This window comes from Balaenoptera physalus (genome assembly GCF_965194825.1).
Source record: "Balaenoptera physalus genome assembly, contig: HAP1_SCAFFOLD_1385, whole genome shotgun sequence".
Taxonomy (NCBI): Eukaryota; Metazoa; Chordata; class Mammalia; order Artiodactyla; family Balaenopteridae; genus Balaenoptera; species Balaenoptera physalus.
The window spans coordinates 184,429-196,475 of NW_028125411.1; the positions used below are offsets into that span (position 1 = coordinate 184,429).

Sequence of the window (12,047 nt, forward strand, 5' to 3'; positions counted from 1 at the left end):
AGGGCAAGGAGTCACAGTTGTCCGAATCACAGACGGCATATCTTAACGGTACAGCTATTACAAATTTGCACCTTTGTTTGAAGGGAATTGTTAAGTGGTGGGTAGGGAGTGATGTGTTCCAGGGAGGATTTGGGCCCTCTGGCTTGCAGGTGACCCTCTTATCAGACAGGGCAATTCTGCCAATAACTCATCACTGCCTTCATTCCTCAGATGGTAGGGATACAAAGGGATTAAAAGGGGTGCGGGCAGAGGACAGCCCTCACTGACAGCACAGAGCCATCACCTACTGTCTCCTCAACTCCTCTGCCCATATAGCCACCGAGGGTGCCAGCTGCTTGCGTTCACAGCAGCTGTTGATAGCACACCATCATCCAAGGAGTTCTTGAGCACCAACTTTGCACTACTCAGCAGCATAATGGAGAAATCAAGGATGGTCCATGGAAATAGCTAAGGGTCTTGTTTTAGGGCAAACGAGCTTATTCTGCAATATGTGCTTCTTAGTTAATTGGGGTTCGAATGTCCTTTCTTGTATGAAATGATGTTGATAATGTTTGAAAAATAAAAGGTTGGCCACCCCATGAGAAACTATGCTTTTATCTGAGTGGGGTTGGGGAGCAAGAGGGAGTAATGAAAATTTTGGTTGTTGAAGTAGTGACAGGGCAGGGCTAACTTGTTCAAGACTGCCTCCCTGCAGGAGGAAGGCCGGCCTTCCTCAAGACTTCATGGACACTACCGATAGCCAGGGCTTACGGCTGTCATAGCTGGTGACTCAGCCATGGGCCTACTGAGCAATACAGCTGCAACCGCAGCTTGGCTCAGCCCTGACCAGCAGGAGAGAGGCTGGGCCTCCCTCAGCCTGACTGCTCGTTCCATGGAGAGGGACTGGACCTGGGTCCTGTGTGTCCCAGTGCTGGTCCTAGTTCCTGCCCACACGGGACCTGGGCTTCCCTGATTCTGCAATATAAACACCAGAGCCCAAAGTTTGGGTCCCTCTCCTGGACCTTGGATCCCTACTGGATCCCTGTGTGCTGGCCCAGAACAAAGTGTGCAGTGGGGACCCACAAACTCCCCACTATTCCTGTGACTGTGAACTGCCCCTGATAAACATGGCTCCAGCAGCCAGGGTTACATATTTTTAGGGAACTCTCTTATGGTTACAAGTGCAAAAGACTGAGAACTACTATGTAAAACTAATATTTGAAAACTTCACTCCAGTGATATTTGAAGAACCTCTATAAAATAACTAAACAAACATAATTGCATTTTATTCCACTGTGTCCAAAGTCTAAGCTTTAAATTGTATAAAAATGAGAACGAGAAGTAGAATGCCTCCAAACATTTGGAAATTAAGATGCACACTTCTAAATAATCCATGGTTAAAGAGGAATTTCAAGGAAAATTTTTAAGATAAATAGAACTGAGTGAAAATGAAAATACAACACATAAAATGTGGAAGGATCCAGAGAAAACATTCTTAAGAGGGAAACGAATGGCACTAAATGCTTATAATAGAAAAGAGGGAAGGTCTCAGATCAATAATCTAAGCTTTCACACACGGAAACGGGAAAACAATTGCACAATAAAATCAACACATGAAGAAGGAAGCAAATAACAATACACTCTGATCAACTGGAGTCTATTCTCGCAACACAAGCTTGGTTTACTATTCAAAAATCATCAGCGTAATTTGCCATATTAATAGATTGAAGAAGAAAATCTACATGGCCACATCAATTAATGAAGAAAAAGCATTTGATGAACTTCAACACACATTCATGTCAGAAACTCTCAGGAATAGAAGGGCTCTACTTCAACCCAGTAAAGAATATCTACAAAAAACCGACAGTGAACATCATACTTAATGGTGAGAGAATGAATGTTTTCCTCCTAAATTCAAAAGAAGGCCAGAATGTCCTCTTTCATCTCTCCTTTTCAACTTAGTACTGTAGGTACTAGCCAGTGCAGCACGGCAAGAAAAAGAAAGAAAGACACACAGATTAGAAAGGAAGAAATACTACTGTCCATACTCATGGATAGCATGACTGTCTGCATAGAAAATCCCAGGAAATCTCTAAGAAGCAATTAATAAGTGGCAATTACTTTAACAAAGTCTCAGGATACAAGATCAACACAAAAACATTAGTCATATTTCCAAATATTAACAATGAACAACTGGAAACCAAAACTAAAAACACAATGCCGGGGCTTCCCTGGTGGCGCAGTGGTTGAGAATCTGCCTGCCAATGCAGGGGACACGGGTTTGAGCCCTGGTCTGGGAAGATCCCACATGCCGTGGAGCGACTAGGCCCGTGAGCCACAACTACTGAGCCTGTGCGTCTGGAGCCTGTGCTCTGCAACAAGAGAGGCCGTGACAGTGAGAGGCCCGCACACCACGATGAAGAGTGGCCCCCACTCGCCACAACTAGAGAAAGCCCTCGCACAGAAACGAAGACCCAACACAGACAAAAGTAAAAAAAGAAAAATTTTAAAAAAACCAAAACAACACAATGCCACACAGAATGCTTCCAAAACATGAAATATTTGATTATAAATATTTTAATAGAGGATCTGTATGATACAACCATACAAGACCTAAATCAATGGAGAGACATATCGCATTCATGGATTGGAAGACTCAACATAATAAAAGGTCAACTTCCAACAGAATTTTTTTGTCAACATGGACAAGCTTATTCTAAAATGTATGAACAAAAGGTAAAGGCAAAGGAACCAGAATAAGTAAAACAATTTTGAGAAAGCAGAATATAGTTAGAGGATATTAAGACCTACTGTAAAGCTATAAGTAAGACAGTGTGGTATTGGTGGAAGGATAGATACATGGTTCAATGAATAGGATAGAGAATACAGAAATAGACACATGCCAATACAACAAACTGTTTTTTTTTTTTACATAAGTTAAAAAGCGATATAAAAAGCAAAATCTCTAGTCCTTATAATAACCCTAAAAGGAACACAAATCTGTTAAATGACTAAGCAAGACCATACAGTTAGTGGCAGCACCAGAATCAGAACACAGGTCTACCTACTCTTGCTATGACTGAGCCTCTTCCTCTACATCTCCTAAATGTCACTCTGAGTTGAAGAGGGGAAAGAAATGGGAGACCACCGTGATGCCACATCCCTGTGCTTTAACAAGTATGTTTCCTTTATATACTGGACCATCTATTTCAGATTTTATTTGAAGCAAGTTTTGGCTTGCTTCAGTATGTATTTCATTTTCTATTTATTACCCTCTTTCATTCATGGCAGACAGGCTCTAGAGGTCCTGAGAATGTCTGAAACAAAGAATGCTATAAAACACCTTAGTAACTCTCGAAAATGCTAAGTGGACCCTGAATCAAAACTTCAAGTTTCAGAGAACTTACAGCCACTAACGATCTGCAAAACAAACAAATAAACAAACAAACAACCCCACACCCTAGCAACTCTCAACCTTGGATCAAACTACAATATGTTGGAAGAGGTATTACTGAAAAGAGCTTGAAAGGGCAGCCTAAAAGGCAGAGGGTACAGAACATGGGCCATGTCCCTGTAAAGGGGACATGGTTCATAATATTGTGAATCAAGGGGCTGGTTCACAATACTGGTTATGATGTTCAAAACTGTCAATCAAAGAGAGGTGCATTATTATATATCTGCTTGTTGCTATTGCTTTTCTGATTAGAAGATACAGAGTCACTTTAGGTAACTTCCATTTAATTTAATATTTATTTTCATTTTATATCCAGGTCACATTTTCTACATTAAAATATAATCATGCTGACTCCCCCCACCCCCTATACCCTCAGAGAAATAAAGTGAAGAACTTTACACAACTTGAAAGAAAGATGGAATGCACAGAGAAGTTGCTACTGCACCCAAGTAACAAAGAACACAGAGAGACCAAACAGTAGACATGTCAGAAGTGCACAGAAGACAGCTCAGGGCGCGCAGCAGGAAGGAGGAGGAATTAAAAGACTAAAGCTTTTAAATGCTATCACTTGTGCCACAAGATTACCCTGAAAAGGCAGATAGGTCAGAAAGCAGGACCAAATAGGGGATTTTCCAAAGGCTGCTATCTAACAGAGTTTAAAATATCCATAGATTATATATATATATAAAAGTTTCCATACACAGAAGAGCTTTCTCTTCCCCACCTTGCCTTTAGCATCCGGTCAACACTTTAGAAACTTAAAACCACTGTTAGCATGTCCGAATGTAGAACCGATATAGGTTTTTTCTTTCTTAAAAAATTGTATCCCAACTCTTTCCAACCAAGAATTCTATTAATTATTTTCATTATGATTCCTCTGCATGGAAACCCAGTAAGGGATCATCAAGACAGGGCATCTCACTACTATCAGATCAATGCCAGTTGGGCAAAAGCTGCATGATTCTGTGTTACTCAGAGGGAGGGAGAACAGTAAGACACAGGAGTTGAAACTTATCCGCACCAAAGAGGAAAAGGAAACTCCTTTTCTAACCTATTCATTAAATAGGAAACAGCAGTTGGACAGGAAAAGCCATCTGCTTAGAGCAGACCCAGAGGCACACCAAAGTCTAAAAACAAGAGCTCAGGAAAGCGTCTCGGCTCGGAGAGGAAGCGTCTTTCAGACCCTATCTTGTCCCTAGTTTGGAGATCAAAGCATTGTAACTTCAGATAGTGATACTCTGGAGGGGGTGGACAGGGAAGGTCTGAGAGACCCACATAATGAGGACACTAGGCAGCTAACTACACCACTACGTACAAATACACACATCAGTAAGAAAACCTCACCTCCAACCCTCAGCTACTTTAAACAAAGCACTGCAGTTCCAGGTTTTCGGAACAGGGGATATTTTAAAGTCTGTTAGCAGTTTAAAACATTGCAACACTGGCACAATATGTTACCTATTCTTTGTTTTTAATTACAGGGTAACACAGTAAACTCCAACACAAAGGTGGGGATGGGGGAGTGCAAAAGGAATAAAGAAAACAGAACCAGTATTTCACAAGAGCATCGAGCCAGCGATGAAGTAGCCCCTAATGCTTTGCAGAGTCTCGAGGGTAGAATTCGCTCAAGGTGCTCTGAGGGATTCTCTTCAGCATTTCTTTGGGGAAGATTCGGAGCAGTTGCCAGCCAATGTCCAAAGTCTCATAGACAGTGCGGTTTTCGTAAGGACCTTACAAAAAATTGAGATTAGATGAATAAAGGCCAAGTACTTCCAACTTATCAGCGTTATTCAAAATTTATTGTTATGGGTCTAGCACTGTGAGCATGAAGTATAAAAAAGAAACACAAAGCAGTCAGGTCTCCCAGGACTGGATGTGACCAAATGTGGAAATGAGGGTCTAGACAGTAAGTACCCCTGGGAATCAGAGAAAAGGGAGAAAGCCCGCAGGCGAGACGTTGGGCGCGTGCGTGCGTGCGTGTGTGTGTTTAACAACGGGTGGGATCTAAAAACACTCCACGGAATAATGGTAACTAGACCCAGAGTTTTGTCCAGAGAGTAGTGAGAAAAGCAGTTTCCCAGCAACACAGGCTGACCTAAAGGAGGCTAGTACAGATACTTAGAAGGCCTTAAATGCCAATGAAGCACCTGAATAGGTCCACGTGAAAGTTTTCAAACTTGCTATTGCTATTATTATTTTTAATAGCAGCATCATTCTTATCCTGCAAATAAATCTCATTTTTTAACTAAGGAGTTAGAGTGGCTAGAGTTCTGCATTCTTTTCTCTACCAGAATAATTTTTATTTTTTTAAGATATTAAGGTAATGCATAAATTTTTTTTTTTTTTTAGAAAACCCAACAACCATATGTTCTGGGGATTTTAATGTTACTTAAAAAATGTATCACACAAATAGAAAAGTGCACAAATCCTAAGTGTGCAGCTGATGCATTATTCCAAAATAAACACATTGTTTGTAAGTATCACTGAGGTCAAAAATAGAGTTTACCAGCATTAGCAGGGGTGGCAGGGAAGAGACCAAACAAAACAGCTTGAAAGTCCTACACATGCTATGTAATAAAAACCATTATAGACTTTTTAACAGAAGGATAATCAATAAAATTAATACTAAATTTACCCCGGCAATGGCACATAGAGAGTCAGGGAGACTGGTGAAGATGCTGGCACTAACGGCCAAGGATGATGGGACAAAGGTCTGGACTAGGTCTTGGGACACAAAGAGTGGTCAGAGGTCAGCAGCTTCAACATCGCCCAGGAACTTGTCAAAATACAGGCTCTCTGGCCCCACCCACACCTACCGAATCACAATCTGCACTTCAACAAGATCCCTGGTAGATTCAAAAGCATATTCAACTTTGAGAAACACTGGCCTAAGTTTTTTTAATAGGAATGAAAAGAGAACAGGATAAGATGTTTCAAAGGAGAACAATGCAAATTAGCAAATATTTGATGACTGGAGAATAAATGAAGAGGGTTAAGAATGCCCAATTCCTGAGCTTGGGCTAACTAGGGTAATGGTCATGCCAGAGGTAGACAGAAATTGAAAAGGGAATTGCTAGGCAGGTGGTCAGTTGGGAAAAGACTTTGGTTCTCACCACGCTGAGCCAGAGAGGATGGTGGCATAAACACAGGCTTCCTAGCTGGAGATGTGGGATTAGAGCTTCAGAAAGAGGGTCAAGGCTCATACATAGCAAGTTAGTCATCAGCATAGGGGGAAAAAGCACAGAAAGAACAGGTAATTAAGCCTTTGGGAACATTAACAATTAAGAAGCAGGAAGATAAGAAATCAGGAGGATGAAAACAGAGGGACTGGGAAAGTCCAAAACCCCCAAAGCCAGAGGAGAGCATTGCAGAGAGGTTAAGAGCGAGGAGAAGTGGCAATGGAGGTAGGAGAGCAGAAGGCCGGTTGTAAGGAAGATAAAAAAATAAGACAGGAGCTAAATAAACGGATAAAGAAATTGAAGGTAGAGGGGAAGGAACCAGAGGGCTAAGAACGAAGACATGGCAGGCGGCTGGAAGAACCTCTTCTCTAATCAGAAGGAAAATTGTATGGAGACCAATGTAAATTCTCTCAGACTAGGAAAGAAGTCCTCAAAACTACATATGATGCTGTTTCTATTCATAGGAAAATAGTAATCTTACCCTGAGCAATGAAGTTCCTCTCAAACTTCTGCAGAAATTCCAAGTAAAGCACATCATCTGAGGTAAGAGCTTCTTCTCCAACTACGGCTTTCATGGCCTGCACATCCTTACCAATAGCATAGCATGCATACTAAAGAGAAAAAAAGGTTTACATGAACCTTTATAAATGGTAACGGTACTCTGGGCATTATAAGTGTATTGCTGTAGCTATCTTCACAGTATTTCACATTATTTCCAAACATAATTCACATATGCAAGTATTGGAAAGACTTTATTATACAGCAGTCTCACTAAGGAAGGAGTCTTCAGGCATGCAATACATAGACATTACTAACACTCTACAAAAAATACACTCCCTCAATATATCAATGAGCTTCCATTTTGTAGAGCATTTAAAAATCACAACTTACACAATAGGAGAAATCCATCTCTAAATTCTATTCAAAAAAAATATCTGGGTTATCAGTAGGTTTATTTATCATGTCTACTTTAAGGTCAAATGTATTTTTCTTTAATTATGCTTGGTATACAATCTCAGGACTATAGAAACCAAGGATTTCATAGAATATACACAGCTGTATCCCTTAGCGTTCTGGTGATTGCCTAATATGTTAAACAAAAAATTAGTTAGAATAGTCTTTCAGAAATACTCTATAATAAAGGTTACTAATAAAAACTTAATCGTCTTATGCCTTTTTTCTTTAAAAACTACCTCATACAGCATTAGAGGTGGGTTTCAAGCATGTGATCTTTAATCTTTGTCATGAGCAGTTATCCTTATGAAAAAGACTGTTTGGCTCTAATGAATGTTTCTGTATTCCAGTATTCTATATTATATATTCTATATTAAAATTCTACTTTGATGGGGGGAGAAGAAAAGTGATATGGAAGAAAGACAAGAGGTATAAGACAGCAGCATGAACTGAGAAAGTATTCATTTCTTTGAACACAATCCTGGAGAAAACATACGTACCAGCTGGTTAGATACATCGGCGTGATCCTTTCTGGTCATACCTTCTCCAGTAGCAGACTTCATTCACTGAGACAACGAGGGCAGCACATTAATAGGCGGGTAAATCTTGGGTAAAAGGGGAAGGGGGAAAATATTATATTTAAGTACAAAATTCAAGCTTTACTGGTAGTAAAGGAGGATTTTGAAACTAATTTTTATTGCTTAAATTGCATAAAACTGCTACATTTGTTTCCTTGATGATTCCTAATATCTCTTCCTGGTAAGAAAAGGAAGTCAGAAACATTTTACAGGTTAAGATTTCTTTTTGAGAATCAAATCCAAAAAGTAAAATCTACAAAACAGTACAAGATTCTATTAAAAAACTGAATTTTCAACATCTGCCTACAATAGCAAATCCAAATGGTCTTCTGAACTCTGACTCATAAAATCACACATAAAAAGATTAATAATAATTTCACCTAAAAGCTGATATCAGAAGCTGGCATCTACTAAAGAACCAATAAAAAATCTGTTTTTGATTATTCAGTCATAAAAAAGAATGAAATCTTGCTGTTTGCAACATCATGGATGGACCTTTACGGCACTATGCTAAGTGAAATAAGCCAGACAGAAAAAGATAAATACCATATAATCTCACATATATGGGACCTTAAAAAACAAACAAAAAAATGTCAAGCTCACAGATAGAGAACAGACTGGTGGCTGCCTGAGGCAGGGGATGAGTGAGCCAAATGGGTGAGGGAGGTTAAAAGGTACAAACTTCCAGTTATCAAATGAGTAAGTCATGGGGATGGAACTTTCACAGCATGGTGACTATGTACGTTAATAATACTGTATTGCATATTTAAAGGTAGCTAGAAGAGTGGCTCTTCAAAATTCTCATCACAAGAAAAAAAGTGCTGTAACTATGTGAGGTGGTGGATGTTAAGTGGACTTATTGTGGTGATCACTCTGCAACATATACAAACATCAAATCATGACATTGTACACCTGCGACCAATGTAATGTTACCTCAATTATACCTCAATTAAAAAAATTTTAACAATAAAAGACAAAGAAAAAACTCTGAAAAGTCTGTTCTTGTATTAATAACAAAAGTGTGTGTGTTTAACAACGGGTGGGATCTAAAAACACTCCACGGAATAATGGCAACTAGACCCAGAGTTTTGTCCAGAGAGTAGTGAGAAAAACAGTTTCCCAGCAACACAGGCTGACCTGAAGGAGGCTAGTACAGATACTTAGAAGGCCTTAAATGCCAATGAAGCACCTGAATAGGTCCACGTGAAAGTTTTCAAACTTGCTATTGCTATTATTATTTTTAATAGCAGCATCATTCTTATCCTGCAAATAAATCTCATTTTTTAACTAAGGAGTTAGAGTGGCTAGAGTTCTGCATTCTTTTCTCTACCAGAATAATTTTTATTATTATATATATTATTATTATATGTGACCTGGAGGGAGTCACTCACTCTTTGAGACTTTGTTACAGGGAAGAACCAAATCTGACTACACGTTGCATCTGTTTCTTTGACTTTAACCTTTGCCTTCCGCTGCTTTTGTTCACTAAAAGGATACTGTCTGTACATAATGGCCTGCCTCGGGGAACCCTGTTCCTCTGCCTGAATGTTAAACCAAAGTGCCTTTGTTCAGGGAAACATACGGACTCTGTCCACCTGTGGATGGCTGCAATTAAAAAGAAATTAACACATCCCCTCCCTGAGGCTGGCCATTCCAGGGGATATTCGCAAAACTTATGGCCCTTTTACTTTACCTCCTCATCTCCTCCCCATCTCTGTGCTATAAAACAAACTGGCATCCAAACCCCGATAAGATGGTTATTTTGAGACTTTAGTCCGCCGTCTTCTCGGTCTGCTGGCTTTCCGAATAAAGTCGTATTCTTTCCCTCAATGCGTCATCTCTGATTTATTGGCCTGTCGTGCGGCAAGCACAGCAAGCTTGGACTCGGTAACAACCTTAGTTTATCCGGATGCGGGTGCTTTGTACCAGGTGAACTCTAAAGTTTTCCCTTCTGTAGATAAGTTTACCTCAACACGTTCCAGAAGGTAAAAGAATAATCTCTCCTTCTGCTTGATTAAAGTAAGCAAACATCTACCTAAAGTGCACTTAAAATATTTGCTTTCCAGACATTTATGTAATATATTCCGCCATGAAAATCTCAAGTTGTGGTCAATGTGTTGGAAAAAGTATGCACTTAATCAGTATTTCCAGTTTGGGTTTATGGCCTCTTGGTGGAAGCAACTCAGGAGAGTCAAAAGCAGAAAGAGATAACCATCTCCGTGTGTCCCACCACCTTCTCCTACAGCAAGAGGGAACCCACCTGCCCCATGGCTGAGCACAACTACACCACACAGGAACTCACAGCGCCTGGCCCTGAAATAATCCGAAACCCAGGGCCAATGCAGATCTGTGAAACTGGGTCCTAAATGCTGCTTTTAATTGACATGCTTTTGTTATCTGTATTGTTTAGACAGCTGCAACGTAAGCATGATAGAAATATTATTGAAATCAAGTATTTTTCAAACACATTGCTAAAGTTATAGGCTTTTACTTTTTTTTTTTCCCTCCTGCTTGAAATATTATTAATCTAGGATGGAACACAGCTCACCCTTCCTGTGCAGCAAAAGTACAGCTCAAGTTTCTCAATACTCTTTCTTTCCCAATCTTTCTAAATGATCAGGAAGAAAACATTTTAGAAGACATCTGGGAACATATCTTTTGCTGGCAAAGATGTTGAAAACAGAGAAAAAGTCAGAAAAAAATTACTTCCAATGACATCAAGACCGTATTTTGAAATTGTTACCGACCAGGGTTCTTGGCGTCCTTAAACAATAAAAATTGATCAAAGGCCAGACAAGAAATTCAGTCAAGGCTTTATTGGGGCCCCTGCTGCAGCAGAGCGAGAACAAACAACAGGGAGCGAGAACAAACAACAGGTTCCTTTGCTTGCGTGCTCCCTAAGCGGGGGCGAGCTTGCTGCTTATAACCTTATAACCTTTTTGGCACCAGGGACCGGTTTCATGGAAGACCATTTTTCCACGGACCGGCAGGGGGTGGGGTGGGGGGATGTTTCAGGCAGTAATGTGAGCGATGGGGAGCAGGAGATGAAGCTTTACTCGCTCCCCTGCCACTCACCTCCTGCTGTGCAGCCTGATTCCTACCAGGCTGCGGCCTGGGGGTTGGGGACCCCTGTTATATGGCGTGAGGGCAGGGGTGTGTCCAGGGGTCGGGCCAGAAGGGTGGCTTAGGTGGTTTGCCCACCGCTTAGGTGGTGTTGTGTGCAGGGGGCACGTGCAGTACCCTGCTTTTGCTCTGGGATCTTCAAAAGTGGCAGTTGGGTTTTTTGGTCTCTTTGTATCTTTTGTCCAGAATTTGCCCCAACTGGGTGTGCACGTCGTTATTTTTAGTCCCATACAGTTTCTTTGTTATTTGGTTGCTCGAGGAGAGGTGTGTCGAGGTGCAAGCACTGCAACACTGCAGCAAAGGGCCCCAGGTCCCAGCAAAGGGTCCCAGGTCCCAGCCTGTCTCAAAATCAATCTATGGCTGTTGAAAACAATACTAGAACACTGCAAATAAAAGTATGTTATTTGATACATGGCACAAATTTAGTTCTGACAAATGAATTGGCTTCTAAACTTCAAGAGTAACACAAAAGAAGAAAATGAAGTATGGTCAGTGTTATTAAGGAATGCCTCAAAGGAGTGCTGGGTAGTGGGCATATTCTATTAGCAGCTTCAAGGAATTAAATAAATTAATGAAATTAAAGGAATTAAAGTATTTAACTGTGAGTCTAGACTGTTTCAGGACTACTGGGAGAATAGCACTAACCCAGTGGCCTCCTGTATATGTTGAAAATAGTAATATGCAAATTGGGTCATTTGTACAAAATTTAGGAAGATTTCTCATTAAGAAGTTCCATTGACTTAAAGTGATCCCAATATGTGTTTAGTTCAACATTAAACT

General features: G+C 40.4%; 1 protein-coding gene across 1 annotated transcript; it reads right to left on the reverse strand.

The window, feature by feature from the left end:
• Nucleotides 1-2,879: 2,879 nt before the first annotated feature.
• LOC309653888 (V-type proton ATPase subunit B, brain isoform-like) lies at nt 2,880-8,249 on the reverse strand. The gene is made up of 3 exons (XM_082478651.1): nt 8,067-8,249; nt 7,094-7,223; nt 2,880-5,163 (listed from the first exon to the last, which is right to left on the reverse strand). Exons 1-3 carry the CDS (start codon nt 8,127-8,129, stop codon nt 5,024-5,026), a joined length of 333 nt encoding a protein of 110 aa, XP_082334777.1. The 5' UTR covers nt 8,130-8,249; the 3' UTR covers nt 2,880-5,023.
• Nucleotides 8,250-12,047: the final 3,798 nt, after the last annotated feature.